Source organism: Micrasema longulum, unplaced genomic scaffold (assembly GCF_059751315.1).
Source record: "Micrasema longulum isolate JH-2025_06_02 unplaced genomic scaffold, ASM5975131v1 h1tg000566l, whole genome shotgun sequence".
Lineage (NCBI taxonomy): Eukaryota > Metazoa > Arthropoda > Insecta > Trichoptera > Brachycentridae > Micrasema > Micrasema longulum.
Genome location: NW_028277762.1, coordinates 15,694 through 34,592, shown reverse-complemented (window position 1 = coordinate 34,592; position 18,899 = coordinate 15,694). Strand labels below are relative to the sequence as shown.

The following is an 18,899-nucleotide window of genomic DNA, read 5'->3' as shown; positions in this document are numbered from 1 at the left end:
AGCCGACTTTTTTATGTTTATCGTTCTCGAGACATACTTATCTCAACTCTTAAACTAACAACTATGGTTAAGGTGTATAGTGGGGTTTCAATGTTAGTGTAATTAGTGTCCTGACGAAGAGACGGGTACGTCTAGAAACTGATAGACAGAAAATTCAATTAGCAGTTACATGTATACAAATAGGTACTAACATTAGTGAAATGTTTGACCAACAAGTTTATGCTTTCAATTGATATAAACATTATTATTTTGTTGGTTGGTTGGAATTATCTTTTTGTCAGCCTTGTGATCTAGTGGTTAGCACGTTTGTATCTTGTTCAATTCCCGAAATGATTAGCATAAAATACTTATTTAATAATAAGGTACCTATCCCACCTGAACTATTAAAGATGGGACAGAAATGAGTCAACTTATTCTACTAGAACAAACGTATACTATTTGTACCACTCAATGGATGATATTGATATTTTTACTTACATTACTGAGCGACGTGGATGCTAACGACAAGTCTAACTCGTTAGCGTCCACGTCACGAACCCTGGGCAATAGGATCACATTCATAAAAGTGTGATCACAGCAGATAACGAGAGGATGAAAGGCGAGTTTCTGGCGCCTCTAAACCAGGACCAACCAGCTAAGGAAAGGTAACCCCGACTAAAAAATCCACTAGAAAAAGCATCGGCAAAACACTCTGGTCATCTTTTACCGGGAATCACTACAGCGAGTACATCAGTAAGCAGTCGTCCTGGCTGCGGAATATAAAAATAGCGCGGTACAGAAATGCTTTTGCTGCGGTGATCGCCAACGTCGGGGGAACCCGACAAGGCACAGAAAGAAGAAGAAAATATTACTGAGACAAGATTGTACTATTTGTGGCACAGAAAATATGACACAAATGCGCAAACTTTTTTAATTAAATAAGTTGTTTATTTATGTTTTGTGTAGTCGTGTAAGTGTACTGTTAATACCATTAATGTCGGCTACGTTGTGTAGTGGTCAGCACATTTTCCTACCATGCAAAAAGTCTCGGGTTTGATTCCTGACATGATTGACATGAAATATTTATTTCAAAGGGTGATTTAATACTAGAATATATCATGGTCTCTGGACAGGCACCTGAAGCGTAAGACAGATAGTCTTACCTTCATGTAACAAAAAAAAAATAACGAGAAACCCTGCGATTAGTTTACCAATACAGTGACCTATGCACTAGGTACGGGAATCGAATTATGAAAAATTGATGATTATGAATTTCAACAGATGGTCCAAAATCCAATCCGTATAATCGAGGTTCGGATAATCGAGGTTTTACCGTAAATTGAAGTGAGAGTCACTGATATAAAATCATTGGTCCAACAATTGAAATACCATTGATACACATTATAATTGTATTTCATTGATGACGTTACTTGGTAATTAAACAATAATCACAACGATTTTTTTTTGACAAGAAAAATACAGTACGTATTCATTTATTCATACGCAGCGTGACCCGGAATATTTTCGGCTATAATTTGATTGTTTTGAACAACAGAAGCAATTAACAATTCGATTGAAAAATTGTATTTTGATTTCATTTTTATCAACAGGTACCTATCATAAAATATATTATTTTTAGTATGTTATTTTTGCTACAAAAATATTTTGAAGGTTATAACAAATCAATAATACGTAAATCCTTATTGTTCATTATATTTACAATTTGCTAAATGCAAAATTATAAAACAAAGGTAGGTAAACGCGGATAAATAGTGGACTAATTGCCACGAGCAATTTATTCTAGCAGGCCGACCAAGTGCTTATAAAAAGAATATAATGATTAATGTTTTTTTTAATAATTAAAAAAGGAAAAATTTTGATTTAATAAAAGTTAAGCTAACATTTTATACATTAACACTATAGTGGCATTTTTTACAATTTTTATATTTAATTAATATATTTACAATCGTGCATACAGGACCTCTGAATCTCACATACATCAATAAAGGTTTCAGCTATTTTACTTCAACAGTCTTTTTTACTTCGGAAGTCAACAAATCGAAGAATGTGGTTATTTGAACATTTGTGAATGTTACACATTGTGTAAAGTGGTCACTCAAACCAGCTAATGTCACTCAAAACAGTAAATGCCTAGACTTCCATACTTTTTCTTACAAAACTTCTTACAAAAAAGTCTTTCTTATTTATAAATTGTATATTTATTATTGTTTGTTCAATACTTACTGTAAAGTAGAATGAATGTATGTAATATTGGTATTACGTTTATTGATTGGAAAAAATATTCTCAAAAGAAATTCATTCTTATTTTTTTTTTTTTTTTTTTACTTTGCAATGGCCTTTGCACGAACATTTGAATTAGGTACTTAAGTATATATTCATCGAGCGATATTCTCAAAAAAAGAAAAGATTTTTCAAAAATATTTTCACTACATTATTTGATGGTTTCAGTATTAGAAAGTTAAGATATTCAAATTATAACACACAAATTACATAAACTTTAAATTTTAGGATCTAAGTCAAATACTTTAAAACGTGTTGTGTTAGACTCCGAAAACTGATGTAAATTCTACATTTGCACACTAATATCTACCGGTTTGATAAAAATAATTAATGTCGTTATCTTTAAATACTTAATCAACAAAATCTGAATTTTATGCTAGCCACGGGGACCACATCCCGATTTTAATCATTCATTTTCTGTTTCCACACTCATCCTTCTTTCAATATAAATTTCCGTCGCACGTTTCTTTTTTTTTTTTGTATTTATTAACAATTTTAAAAAACCCGTTAGGGTTACATTAGAAATTTAATATTGTCTAGTCATTTTATGTCTCGTCTAGTCTAGTTAGTTCAGTCATCATGTGCTTTTTCAGATTGATTTTAAATTTGTCTCCATTAAAAGTTTTCAAGTAGTAAGGTAGGTCGTTGTAGTGTAGTGTAGTCTAAACTTATTTTCTAAATATGTATATTAAAATTACACCATTTCTTAAGCTTTCACAATTCAATTGATGGCAATTTCACGTACATTCTTAATGTACCTTCATAATTTTGTAACGAATGAGAAAGTTGCGGATCTACAAAATGTCAACTTTACGAGTGAGCGAAAAATACTTTCTTGTTATTTTTACAAATAGATTAAAACTTTGAAATCAGATTGCATAATCTTTTTTTTTTGTGTATATAATTTGAGTATTTAAGGAAGATTTAATACATTTATTTTGTTAGGTCTACATGTTTTCATAAATAGCTCATTATTACATACATATTTTGATTTTTCCGGGGTTCTTTATAAAAATACATTATTTCAGACGACGAGCGCCCGACGCGGAAACGCGAAGTTGATTAATTTATTTAATAAAGGTATTATTTGCTTATAGGCTGTTTTTATTAAAACAATTGTCTCCTTATTCATTTAAAATACTTTATTTTGTATTTAGTACTATGTACGTCAAGTGTGTACCTATAGATTATTAATTCATGGGGGTGAGGGTTAGGAAGGGCAGTCTATATAAATATCTATCAAACGTAACTTTCGTTTTATGAACTATAAAAATGAGTAGTCTCTACCAGCATCATCTTTATTATTTCCCTTGTCACTCTTAATGGTGCATTTTATTGCAACATTTCTCAATCTGACGACAAGATAATTGGTCTACGCAACAAATCTTGTTCAGAGAATATGAAATACAATGACATTGAAAATCACGTGTTCAAATAGTACCGAGTTAGTTTTTATGCCTTACTTATTTCATATAAAGTTTATCACTTATTAAAATTAAAATTAATATTTTATGTCGACTTTGATAGGAATCGAATACAGGACCTTAACCTGATTTTCTTTTCCAGGTTTTTAACTGAAAGTAGCTATCGAGTCAAAAATGCTCTTCCTGGCTTCAGTTTTTATTTGGCAATGATTGATTAAGTTGATAATTTATTATAAAAACAACATTTTTTGTAAATATTTTTTTGTATTTATTTGTATTTAATTCACCGTTCTTCCATTTGGTCCAACAAAGCACTATGAAATATAATTGTATTGTATTTTTAAAGTTCAACCTGTTATGGCTTGAGAAGGTACTTTATACTGTTTCAAGGCGATCAACTGTATGTTATTGCGCTCTTGAAATAAGATGCGTATTAATAAAAACACTCTGTTACTCTAATAAAAAGGTACATCAATATTAAATATGGTAATTACACCGACACTTACAGGTTCAAGTCGTATGGACATTCAATAAGTGTGCGAAGGTTATCCCTTTCATTCCAAAGAATGATTTTTGATTAATTATTTAAAAAAAAAGTTTAACGCAAAAACGTGATTACACGCTTATTTGAAAAAATATTTTTTGAATTCAATATACTTTTATATGAGCATAAGAGATGATAAAAAAAATATATTTTAAAATAGTGCTTCTCTTCTAAAACCAGTTTTAACAGTTGTACGAAAATAATTTACACCGTTACAAATGACAAAAAAAAAACGTATCTTGGCTCGTGATAATTAACAAAAAATCGATCCAAAAATAAGAAGATCGTTTAAAAAAATAACTATCAAAGCGATGCATGTCGCTGCGCGATTACTAAGAAATAATAAAACGATAGATCAAAAAGCCTAAGCACTACAATAAAGATATTAAGCATAATTTTTTGAAATTGTTTTACAGAACAGTTGTTTTTTCGAGACGTTAACTGTTACAACTGGTACTCAAAAATGACCGAAAATCTTAATTTTAATGTGCATAGCCTTGATGCTTGTAAATTCACCAACGCATTGGTATTTGTTGTTGGAATGACGCTTTATAAAACTATGAGATGAGTTTTGATTTTTGAATACGTAAATCGCTTCTCTATATCAAAAAGAAAATAATGATATCAAATAGAAAATAATGTAATGTAATCATAGTCTAACATAGTCTAACATAAAATAAACGGAAAAAATGTTTATTTTCCATTATTTTGAAAAACATAAATAAAATTGAAATGAAACGTTTTAAAAACTTTTGTTGAACTAAAGCTATTATATTTCTATGTAAATAATATATGTTTGGAAAAATAAACAAACAATAAAAAAATAAAATAAAATAAAAAATTTTAAAAAAATCCAATGACAAGCTATAATAATACATTCATTAGTATTTTAGAACAGTAGAAAATAAGATCCTTAAATTAGATATACAAGTTAGGTTAGAATATTGAAACTAGTTTGACATGACTACGTGTATTCTGTATTCTCATATTAAGTTTACGATTTATGTTTAATAAATAACTAATCTGCAGAAAGTAAGTTTATGTAAAATTAATGTTTCGTAAAAAAAATAAATTGTTTGTAAAACGCTAAATTGGTTTTATTGCGTCGATCGTTCTATTTTAATATTGTTTATTTACTATATGTTTTAGTATCTTTTTACATGTGTATGGGACGGGTTAATTGTAATTATATTTGCATTCTGAACCACGAGTAAGTAGATCAAGAGCATTGTGTAACTCTGGTCTTCTATAGTAAATATCATTAACATATTGTAAAGTGTGTACCTACATAAAAGACATCAGTATTAATAAAAATGATTAATTTCTAGCATAATGACATAAATTTTCTTTTTCTTTTCAGATTACTTTTCCACTATGTGTGGATACCACGAAAAGTATGGAAATCGGTGTCGTATATTTCTGGGAGAACAAATGGTTGTACTAATGGCTGATCCCAAAGATATAGAGGTATTTTTTACACCGTAATAAAAACCAAGCAACCTAGAAAAATGTGTAAAAATAAAACTTAATTTAATCAATGCAAAATAAACATATTATACAAAAGACATCTCTACTTTTCTTTAGGTATTAAATTGAAATTATGATTCAAATTGAGTTGAATTTTGTTGTTAAATAACAGTTTTTATTTTTTGTAGTTAATTTTTAAAAATGTTCCTGTGGCAAAAAACGTGATTTTAAACTTATTATATTAAACATTAAGGTGAAGGTATTTATATTTCGTAGGTGGTTGCTTTACGGTTTTCCTTGGGATTTAAATAAATGCTGAAGTTTTTTTTTTCTTTCAGATTGTTTTATCAAATAAAGAATTTATAGAAAAATCGCTGGAATATAGATTTTTTATTCCATGGCTTGGAACCGGCTTATTAACAAGTACAGGTAATCAATGGATTTGTATAATGTTATTTATTTAAGGGTGTATTTTAATAATAAAATATATCGATTACTTAAATTTACCTCTTAATGCTCATATACCCTTGTTTTTACGGTTCAATTCGATCGAAGCATAAAATTATTTTATTTATTTAAAGATGTGTTACTATTATTACTTTGTTGAAATATTTTGTGTTTATTTTTACTATTATTTATTAACGGAATTGAATTATCATATAACTGAAAATTATTCATTACACATTGCCATGTATTATTAAATAGCTTTTTTGCATTCCATTTCTTGACACGTATAATTTTTTATTATGTACATATTTTAATTAATATTTTGTACATTATTTTGATTATTTCGTATCTTCTTAAAAAATTTGTAAATGTTTTGATTTGTATATAGAAGAGACCCAACTTAACACGGAATTTTCTAACAAGTTGGGACATAAAAAAAAATATGATTGTGCTATGATTGCACTGTGTATTGTGTGCATTAAATAAATAAATAAAAAAAACGTAAAAATATATATTTGTAAATAATAAACAAAGAATGCTTAGTACGGAATCAGTTCACTTAAATGACTTGTTTTGTATAAAAAAATCGCAACTCTAGTCTAATAATTATCAGCATGAAAATTTTTTAAATTGTTTAACCAAAAAAAAATAAATTGCATGCTAACGACAGCATCAAGTTTAATTTAATAAAACTGTAATGTAACTACATAATAACATAATAAATATTCATAAATAACGAAGTACAGTGTGGGTATTATAATTTTATATTATATTCGTAGTTAACAGAGAAATTCACAGTTTTTTACAAAATATAGTTGACAAATAAAACACTGCAAATTTCAAAATGTCTAAATTTATTAAGAAATAATTTTTATATAACGCCTTTTTACGGAATTTTGAATGTTATTTTAAATTTAACATTTCAAGCACTTATTTTGCGATTTCAAATGTTAAATAATTTAACCACGTATTTTGAATTAAAATCACTAAGCTTATTTAAATAGGAATTTATTTCAGAACACAAATGTTCCTTTGTCAAAAAAACACAACTGAATATTTTTAATTTTGCAGTAAGTTTGGTGAAAACCTTCAGTAAGATTAAAAATATTGTCGAAAATATCAATCTGTACTGTTATTTATCTACCTAAATTATGCAAGACATATCCAAGTTTAAAAAAATATTTTTTGTACGTGTCGTAATCAACACATAATATTTTTATTTTAGACGAGAAGTGGAAGAAGCATAGAAGAGTGATTACACCAGCATTTCATTTTAAAATTTTGGAAAACTTTGTTCAAGTATTCGACACTCAAAGTGATATATTTATAAAAATGTTAAGTGCGAAAGCGGACAACACAAAGTTTGATATATATCCATTCATTACTCTTTGCGCTCTTGACATTATTTGTGGTAAGTGTATGATTCTAATCAAATTCTGCCTACAGTATATTCACGGAAACTGGACCGCTGTGCACGTGCCAACCGCGAGCCCACTGCGTGATATCGCATGATTGGCCCATTTCACATCACGGAAAAAATTTACACGGCATGATAAAACATAATACGTCGACCGATTTTAATTTTTTTACCATTATTTATTTACTTAATGCCTGGTAAACGCAATAAACAGTATACCAGAGACCGACTAATCTCCAGTCGATTTCCTTTCGCAAGACCTGAGAGTACTCGCTAAATTTAAATAATGATTTTGAAAAAATTATCATTAAAATCCATTTTCTGAAGTTTAACTATAGTATTTGAATCGGGTTGTGGTCCCGTGGCTAGTGTTGCGGACTCGCGGATCAGAGGTCCGAGGTTCGAACCGCACTCTACCCCAACTTGATTTCCGTTTTCTAGTAGTGAGTTATTTATAACTCGTTGAAAATGGTCACTGAAATTGAAATATTTGTGTAAATTACTATGGAATTTTATTTAAGTGAGGACATTATTTTTTTTATTTATTTAACTTTTTGTTAATTTCTTCCGACCAACCAATAAAATAATTCTTTTATTTTTATGATTCATGTGAAAACATATTCAATAGAAAATAAAGATGCTAAAGATATATAAAAATAGAAATAAATATATTTGCATATAAATTACCTTAAATCAATACATATATAGAAAAAAAAGGAAAAAGAGAAGAGATTAAAGAAGAGAAAGGAGATGTTCCTTCAGACGTGATTTAAATAGAGATACTGTAGGAACATATTTGATGGTGGATTGGAGATGATTCCACAGTCGAGCGGTATTGACACTATATGTATAACGAATCTAATAAATGTCAATCTACTATAATTTTACCGTGAAGTTTTAGATTAAGATGATATGAGTGAAATAAGTTTTTCTTCATCAGGTGTCATGCGGCTGGTTTGTTTATTTGAAAATTCTTGTAATAATGAACAGACTTTAGTGTTCCGAATGAGCTGCAATAAGTGTCACTGATAAGTTAAAGTTTACAAATCGATTGTTGGACAGTGCATAGTGATGAACCATTTTACCCTTGACATCCTAATAACATGGTTAATTAAAGTGCATTATAATTATTGGGATCAATAATTATTACATATCATAAACATGATGGATGTCTTTGTCCAGGCGGATAAATAATAAGATTATGTATGTGAAATTGAGCCAGAGCCCCGGATAAGTGTTCTCGACTCAATTGCTGCTCTCAAGTATAAATCCTGAATGAGAAAAACGAGGGGAGATAATTCCGCCTCCTTGTGCAATAGTTGACAGGTTCGCCTACCATTCTTGAGGTCCTGGGTTCGATTCCTAGCAAAGTGGACTAAAAATGTTGATTTTAAAGTTTTTTCAAATTCAAATTAAAAGTATGATTTACAAGGTAGATGTTGACAACCTTTGTTATTTTTTCAAGTCAGCGTTCACAAAATAATAAATTATTGTTATTAAAACTGGGTTCCGTGGTTATTTTCGATTTCCGGTGAGAACGCGAAAATTTCATCTGATTTTTCTCAAACCTGGGTGTTCTGTGCTGTAATTTCCCCTCTGTAATTGGGCTTCCTGGCCTGTAGTAGTACACAAAACATTTTTAAAATTAAGGGTCCGAGGTTCGAACCCTACTCTACCCCAACTTGATTGCCAGTTTCTAATAGAGAGTTATTTACAACTCATTAAAAATTGCTCCGGAATACGAATGTTTGGGTAAATCATTAAAACGCAAATATTTATTTATTAAAGAAATATTTTTAATATTTGTTACAAGTATTATAAGCTAATATTTGGGATAATGAATACTATGCACAATACAAAGTTATACCATGATGTGAAAAATTCTTTTTGTTCCAGAATCTGCAATGGGAGTATCCGTCAAAGCCCAAATGAATTCAGACTCACCCTATGTAAATGCTGTCAAAAAGTTAGATTCTTTGAATACGTTTGTTACATTTTACTTTAATTTGTATTTTTAAAAGAAATTATGATGCGGCCCTAAACGGCTATCTATTGATAATCAAGATTTACGTGTTTTGATCAAAATCACCTAAAAGTACATTTTTTTAATATTTTCAAATATGTCACTAGAAAAACGCGACTTGTTTGGCGTTGATAATTGTGACGTCAAGATTTGGGACAATGTTCTTAACAAATTTGAATAGTCAGGAACAAATAAACATAAATCTTGACGTATCAGGGGCGTGGCTAATGGAATGACCGTTTTTGCGGGAATTTAAAATTACAAATTAAAAAACATTTTTATGCTACTAATAAGTAACAATAAAAAAATAATTTACTTGACAGTTTTTCATAGACCTTTATTACTTTAAAAATGTTTTTTTTTAAAAGTCATATTTCCCTATTATTGTACATGCGATACAGCATAATTAATTAGTTATTTTAGTGTGAAAGTCAAACTTGGTAAAGATAACTAGACTACGGAGTTGCCAACCAAAGCCTTCACTGCCTCAAATTAAAAAAACCTCTGTGGATAGCTTCACATTTAAATCAAAATATACATCTCAGGCATTGGAACTTACCCCCAAAGGAAAACACTAAACCCTAACTGAAATATTACTGGTCGAAATTTTATCTAAAAATTAATCATTTTCATAGAAATTTCATATTTTTTTATACAACACAATGATTTCATCATGTAATTGCACAATAGATGCGTTCATGCAAAAGTTATGTTTGAATATATTTTATATATTGTTATAAAATTAACTTTCAGTGCCTGCAAAATAATAAATGACAGGGTTCGGAGTCCATGGACAAGAACCGATTTAATATTCCGACTGACAAGGAATAGTAGAGTGTTAGATGAAGCTTTGGAAACATTACACGGATATACGGACTCCATGATTAAGCAGAGAAAACAATTGTTGGAAAATTCCAATGAAAGCCTTTCGTCATACATTGATACTTCAGAAAACATTTATGGTGAGTGTTAAAAATGGTAATGCTAGAAAGAAGAGTAATGTATTTACTCAACTGTATCTCTTCCGATATCGACATCTTTCGTGTTACTGGAAGAAAGTGCAGGGAGAAGAGCTTCCTTTTACCCTAGTTACTGGGTATTTTTATTTTATTTCATCACATTTAAATTACATAACTATTTTTTTTCTCTCGTGTTATGTGTGTGTGTGTATTTTTGTAATGTACAAAAACGTATTCAATAAATAAGTTGAATTTAAGTAAATTGATATTGAATTAAGAATATAGTTTTCGTGCCTTTAAATGCTCAAATCAATAAAAAAAAATCGGTTTGCTAGTGGATTATTTGAATTATTATTATTATTTTGTAATTAAACAACTTAGTTCTAAATGTTGTATATTTTTCCTATATGTACCTAATAAAAATAAAAACTTAAAAAATAAAATCAAGAATGCCATTTTACAAATATTTGTTAAATTTATTTTATATTATAGTATATTTAATAAATTTACCAAGTTTTACTTATCAACATAAGATTTCTAATAGAAGGGTACACGATGTAAAGAGTGAATGTCAATTTGTATGGGTTTCAAACTAATAATGGTATCTGAAGGCAGTTCAATTGATCAACATTTCCTTGATACTTGAACAAAAAAAATGCATACCGGGGATAAAGGATGGATGTCAGTTGAATACTAGAAATAAAGACTGGATCCAAAAAATAATTAAATAATTTTTATTTAAATGCCAAAGAGGTTTCTTTCTTTTGACACACGTTCTTTATATCACGTGCCTTTCAATTATCATCATCCCCGTTAACACGAAACGTTGAATATATTATTTATTTTTTATTTATTTATTGACACTTTATATACATATACAATAAATATACATATAAGGGCGGGCATATTGCCTTAAGGCAATTTCTTCCTACCTACCCAAACCGTTCAGTTTGAGAAAATTATAAATACATGGACATATTGAATCTTACAATTTTACACAAAAATTAAAAGCAAAGATTAACAAAAATAAATACATGTATAAAAAAAAAAAAAATAACACTTTACTATGAAGAGAGGAGAGGGGATGGGAAGGAAAGAAGAAAGATAAAGGAACAATTTAAATATTTAGATAGTGACATTTCAATCTCAACTTAAATGTAAATAAAGAAGGGGCGTCTCTAACATTAGTGGGTAGATTATTCCACAATCGAGCGGCTACTACTGTGAAAGAGGAGGCAAAAAAATTAGAGCGATGACAGGGTATTAAAAGGGTTCTCTCGTTACTAGAACGAAGAGATAGTCCGTGTTGTGAAAGAGGTTGGATGAGCTCTCTCAGATAAACAGGCGAAGTGGGATTATTTAAAATATTGTGAAGAAGTGATAGAATGTGAATGTTTCTTCTATGCCTGATACTGAGCCAGTGTAGTTGCGTGCGATACTCGGTTATGTGGTTTATTGTGTATATTATGTTTATTGTGTATTTAATTATTTTTATCCCAGGTTCCAAAAGAAAAATGGCTTTCTTGGACATGCTGCTTTTGTCGACTATCGATGATAAACCACTCACTGATTTGGAAATAAGGGAAGAAGTGGACACGTTTTTATTTGAGGTAGATTTTCGTTAAATTAAAAAAAAACACTACCCCCGTCTCTAAAATACAAGTATTTATACAAAATACCGTGAAATGAGAAAATATAATAAAATTTATAAATTTAGATGAAACATGCAAACTTTATACTATTTAAGTTTTTATCAATTTTAGGGACATGACACAGTTTCTTCAGCTATTGGGTTTACAATTTATATTTTATCAAACAACCCCGACATCCAGGAAAAGATATTCAACGAACAAATGGAAATATTTAAGGATGGGTCTAGACCAGTCACTTACAGGTATTTACAAAAATCCAGTAGGTATTTTAAATAAAATACCGTTTGTGAGTTTTTTTCAGTTCTATTGAAGTTAAAGGGGGAATATGAAATATGCATTTTCGACCGCTAAAATAACATATCCCTAAATAAAAATGGCTTGTTTGTTGTTTCAAATGGTGACCTAATGGTGTTTCTAGATAGTTATGCCATTATTTTGTTTCTACAGTAGTTATTACCAACGGGATGGTGACATTCAAAACTACAATGCAACGTTAATCATCCGGTTTGGTGTTCATCAGTGTCTAAAAGGTTAATAAAAGCGCAATCAGTGTCCAAAGGCTAAAAAAATTACGATTCTCAGTCAAAAAAATATAACGTGTGAGGTTCATCAAAGCAAAAAGAAATTAAAAATAGATTATTGGTTTTGATTAAGATTATTATTTGTATCTAACAAAATGATATACAAAACACCTTGAAACAGAAAAATATGTTATATTTATTTAATTATTAACGGACTCGGTCCATTCAAAAAATGGCACACACATATTATCCTTATAATACATACAGGCACAATTGAAATAAAATACAAATAAAGAAAATTCAAGTTAGGACAAATAATTACACAATAAATACTACCTTAAGACACGACCTGGTCTCTCTTGGTGATTTTTAAATCTAGAAAGACTTAGGTACCTACACCAAAAAAGTCCAGATCTTGTCTCGGGTAATCGGGCCATTGGTGCATGCAAGCCATATTTTGTGCTGTGATGATCGAGGAACAGCGCATTATTATTTCGCAACCGGCGAATTGGAATATTGAATGGCACTTGTTCCAGTAACGATGGTACATCAATTAAGCCATTCAGTAAATTAAACATAAATATGGAGTCAATGTTATTTCTACGTTTTTGTAGACTTGAGATTTTGAGCATTGACTCTATTTCTCCGTAAGTGTAGTCTCCCCTCTAGAGGCTTATCATCCACGCTACTTTTTTTGGCAGTAGATAAATATGATTTTTTTTAGATGAATGTTCTTAATAATAGACTTACATAGATTGTATGTATTTTTATTACAATTATTACGAAAGCTTCCTGAATTTGGCTAATGTTTATTTCATCTTCCAGGGATCTCCAAGATATGAAGTACTTGGATTTAGTAATAAAAGAATCACTAAGATTATACCCATCGGTACCTTTATTTGGAAGAAAAGTTAATGAGAGTGTTAATATAAGTATGAACAATATTTAATAATGTAATACACAGTTTTCCAATTTCGATAAAAACTTGTTTAACAATGGGGTCGTATATTATACGTGGTAAAAATTGTTTAATATTATGCCTTAATATGCAAAAACTTAAGACCAGTTGCATCAGAAAAAGTGCCATTTTAACGGAAACTTTTTACAAATTAACTTTAAACATTTTTTAATGTGACAAAGGAAAGTTCATCAATTACTTTACTATTTGGTAAGGTATAGAAAATAAAACAATTCCATTGGATTTAATTCTACTTTTATTTGAAAAAATATATATGTGACGTGTTTTGTCTTGTTGGATGAAACGATTGATAGTGTTTTTACTAGATAAAACGCGTCACATAAATTTAAAAAAATAAAAGTACAATTAAATCCAACAAAGGTGTTTTTTTTTGTTACCTTTATGGACATGGAATTGTACCAATTATCTGTAAACACAATCAATAAAGTAACTTTACTATTTCAATGTTGCTTTACAGAGTTAATTAAACTACGATATAATAATATTGTCATCCAATGAGTTAAAATTATCGGCACAAGTTGGTAACTACATTTTACTAGTTGTGAGATATTGCACTATGAAAGTTAAAAGCTCACCCCAAATCAAAAATTTGAAAAAAACCGCGAGTTACATATTATAAAATATTTTTTTTGGCATTATAAAACACGAAATTTTTTCATTTACTTCTTAAACAAGGATTGTTTGATTCCGTTTATAGACATCACATTTTTCGAAAATTGAAAAAAAAAGAAACGCCAGAAACCCGACAAAATGTACCCGATAAATAGATGCATACAAAATTTTTAGTTCTAATAATATTTTCACTTAATTCTGATGCAATATTTTGAGAAAATCATTCATGTGCTTCACTCCTTTAACAGTAAAAAACTCAAAATATAATGTTAAAAATGATCATAAAATATAATTTATTTGTTCTGAGCAAGAACTAGAAATGTAGGTATATTGTAATATTGGTATATATAACGATATTATTATAGGTACAGACCATTGACAAATAATAAGTAGACTCGTTATTCCTATACAGCAAATATTGTTTTGCCCTAAATAATTTGATAAAAAGAGGCAACCATTTACAATATAAAAGGATAAAGAAATTCAAGAAATGCAACTACCTACGAATTGAAAAACCATATATTACGCGCGGGTAGCTGTTATTTTATTTATCTAAACTTCATTGGTACAGATTGTCCCGTTGATGGAAATAATAATGGCTCTAATAGATACGATTATTAACAAATTTCATATTCACTATTTTTATGATTTTAGATGATCTGACAATACCAAAGGATACGGGAATAGTTATTCTGGCATATTGTATGAACAGGAACCCGGAAATATTCCCGGAACCAGAAAAGTTTATTCCTGAGAGGTATTTACCAGATGAAACCAAAAAGAGAAATCCATTTTCATCCGTTTTCTTTAGTGCTGGACCAAGAAATTGCATCGGTAAGATTACAAAATATGTAATATTCTTATTGCCCATTGGGACAAAAACCATTATATGATTATCAACCCCGAAGTAAGCAGCAGTTAACAGCAATACAACAGGCCGTAGGTACTCAATTCGAGAATTGCAAGCGTAAATCGAAACCGTCCGTTACACGTTTGTTGTTAAACTAAAAACCAAACCAAAAACTTGGAACGCTATTGTTATATACAACACAGCTAACATCTTTAGCGAATTATTACTCTGAGGTACCTAACAACATAAACATGGTTTATACTACTCTTTATAGTAAAAAGTACAAAGAAATGTAAAATAATAATTATAATGCTCCTAGAAACTGCATCTTAAGCTCAATTAAGCGTAGGTCTTAGCTTTTCTAAATATGGAAGGTATTATAATCTGCAATAGTAACAGATCATGATAAATATAGCGCAGGAAATTGATAAAATAAACTAAAGTAGGGAACAAAATGCCGAACACTCCTCTAGTGGAACGGAAGGCCTGTTGACTACTGCCAACAGGCCGGCTTCTCCTGAAGAGTTTTAAGTGGTTTCCTCTCCACGTGAGCAAATGCTGAGAAGTTCCTGATTAGCCCACATTAATATATCCCTCCTGATCCCAAGAGTTTAGATAAATTTTAAGATATTTAATAGCAGAAAAATCCACTTTTTGAAATATAAACTTTGTATATTATAAGCAAGGTAAATAATAAAGCAACTCCCATATAAAAAATAATAATAATAATAACAGATCAAGACAAATGAATCATATTCCTACTATACAAGTATTAAAATATTGTATAAGAAGGATCTCGAAATACTTTTCTGTTTCAAATACAGATTAGTAGGAAAGTTATTTGTGTTTCCTTATTATCTGGATTGAGTTCATAAAAGTAACGATAATTCTGCAAAATAACTAAATATTTATCATATTTTGTCTATGTTCGGGTGGATTAAGAATATAGTTTTTTGTGTGAAATAAAAACAGAATCCCGGACGATTGCTTGCGACTCGATGGTACTTTTCTAGTAAACATTCTGAATAAGGAAATCGAATAATAATAAATCTGCCTTGTAGTGTAGTGGTTGACACGTTCGCCTACGATGGTTCACATAAAATAATGATTAAAGCGGTGGTTCTACGCTGCAATATTTCATGTTCCTGGACGGGCACCTGATGCGTAAGGCTAATTACCTCACTATCACGCAAAATATGATCGATATACGCTGCAACTAGTGAACCAATGCCCTATGCACTATCGGTTGCGGACATGAGATTAAAAAAATGGTATTGAAAGTTATAATTTAATAACGCAAACCGCAGTAAATCTCTCAACATTTTAATAAATCATAAGTACATTTGTGAAATTCATTATTAAAATGCCCCGGCTATGAATCAAACCATTAGTACCTATTATATTTGTTAAAGTTGTTGTTTATTGTTTTTATTATTGATTGAAGGTTATCACTTATCACTGTCACTTTTATTTCAGGTCAAAAGTTCGCCATGCTCGAGATGAAGTCAACACTGTCTAAATTTGTGAAAAATTTTATCGTGGGGTCGGCTGGAGATAGTCTCGTTTTGTCTGCTGACATCATACTAAAATCTGTCAATGGAATACAAATAAAATTAACACCAAGATCATAATTGTGCAGTTCGGAATTATCTTACTATAATTACATTTACAGTATTAAATTTAAACTAAGCTTGAAGTAGTATGTCTTTTTTTAAATGTATTATAATAAATCATTTTGACTTTATATTCCCCTCCATATTTATATTTTCATCCTATTTAAACACCGAGTGCCTACATTATTTCTATCAAAATAAGAAATATCAAATTAATCCGAGTGATAATAATGGCACCATTAAGTCGTCGATTTTCAAAACTCTCTATCTCCTTATGGTGGCAATAGGGAGATTAGTGGGTTATGGAAATAGGCGATTTAAGTCCGAAGTTGATGTTTTTTAGTTTGCATGAATATTTCCATATGCTCAGAGTAACAATGCCCCAAGCTATAGAGGAGCCCAAAGGTAGAAATACCATTCCATGACTTTTGGGTATTAAGTTAGCTACAGTTCGCAGCAAAACAATGGGCCGTATTCAGGTCGAGAATTGCTAAATGGATATTAACTTGCATTGTAAATACTTTTAAATATGTACCTGTATATTTATTATTACAGGGTTATTCCAATTTATTTTTCTATAAATCGGCTTTATTTATTTTATAAAACTAAAAATATATTTGTGTGTTTATTTTTTTATTCACAATATATTCATGTTACATTTATTGAGGCATAATTCTCAGATCCATGGAACCTAAGTCCGGTGTTGAGTTCGTTTGTTTGTCCGTCACATCTCCGAAACGGCGAGTAGTAGTGACCTGAAATTGGGACACATCATATTTCAAGGTTAACGTTGCTATTTCCGAGTAAAATTTGAATCGACCTCTACTCGATAAAAACTCAAACTTTATATGGATTCCTAGTGCGGCTCCGACATATTGCCCGTAATCAACTGTCATTATCAACAGCAAACACACTTTAACTCACAAATTTATCTCCTAAATTGAGAAAAAATATTATCTGAAGTAAATATGTTGATATAAAGAAAGTTTTTAAGCAGCATAATACACGTGTCGGGACAATAAATATATTTTACATATTTTTATTTTGTTAATCTTTGTTTTAAATTTTTGTATATCATTGTAAGATACAATATATCAATGTATTTGTAATGTTCTCAAACTGAACAGTTTGGGTAGGTAGGAAGAAATTGCCTTAAGGCAATATGCCCGCCCTAATATGTATATATATTGTATATGTATATAAAGTGTTAAATAAATAAATGCAAAAAATCAATGTTAATCATGAAAAAATATATTCGAAATCAATTACCTGTGAAAACTGTCTCCTTTAACATCTTTGACGCGTCTACTGCTGCAACCAAACATACTGCAATTCACCATAGTCGATTATTATTTATTGTAACGTAAATATCCAAGTTATTTACAAACAAAGCCAAGGACAGCGACAAAAGCATCCGATAAAACCGTTATGTTTATGTTGTCAAACAAAACAAAATGCCCACCAATATGTTGCTAACCATCAAACCAACATCGCTTGCGTTCTATGAAACATAGTGATAAGGCTTTTCTATAGGTTACGCAGTATTATTTTGAGCGAAATATGTTTTTATTTATTTAAAAAAAACTTCTATTACAGAAAATATATTCACCTAAGCGGGTTTATTGCTAATAGCGATATCTCCAAGCCAACCAAAAAACAGACCGCTCAAAAGAAAACTTGGTTAAAATTTTTACTTTATTAAAAAAGATATCAATACAAATATTTATTTTCAAATTACGGCTGCTTTTTGGTGGACAGATAGAGCTTGCATATCATCATTAACATTCCATATCCACTCCTGAAAAACTGCTATTACGAACATGTTTTTGTAAGTTTCCTCTTTTCAGTCTTCTAAAACGAGGTGAACAGCCATTTTGCAGGATTGATTTGTTCTGAATCCACATTGTTCTTTACGTAACACATCGCATTGTTCCAAAAAGTAAACGAGTTCATTATATACTGGAATAAAAATTTAAATAAATAATAATAATAAATTATTCACAATACATTCCAATAACTGCTCAAACTTATTACTATGTTCCAATACAAACCAGTAAATTCACAATTCGTTAACTTTAGGACAGACTGTTGTATAGTTGAACGATAAACTG

The 18,899-nt window shown here is 29.8% G+C and overlaps 1 protein-coding gene across 1 annotated transcript in view; it reads left to right on the top strand.

The window, feature by feature from the left end:
• The window catches only part of LOC148280580 (cytochrome P450 4g1-like), a 32,504-nt gene that overhangs the window by 710 nt on the left and 12,895 nt on the right, over window positions 1–18,899 (top strand). The window contains exons 2-11 of the mRNA XM_088228167.1: window positions 5,609–5,715; window positions 6,054–6,144; window positions 7,388–7,573; window positions 9,476–9,545; window positions 10,356–10,564; window positions 12,062–12,171; window positions 12,325–12,455; window positions 13,560–13,666; window positions 14,980–15,159; window positions 16,652–16,800. Coding sequence (XP_088084293.1) covers window positions 5,609–5,715; window positions 6,054–6,144; window positions 7,388–7,573; window positions 9,476–9,545; window positions 10,356–10,564; window positions 12,062–12,171; window positions 12,325–12,455; window positions 13,560–13,666; window positions 14,980–15,159; window positions 16,652–16,800 — 1,340 coding nt within the window. The remainder of the gene's footprint in view (window positions 1–5,608; window positions 5,716–6,053; window positions 6,145–7,387; window positions 7,574–9,475; window positions 9,546–10,355; window positions 10,565–12,061; window positions 12,172–12,324; window positions 12,456–13,559; window positions 13,667–14,979; window positions 15,160–16,651; window positions 16,801–18,899) is intronic.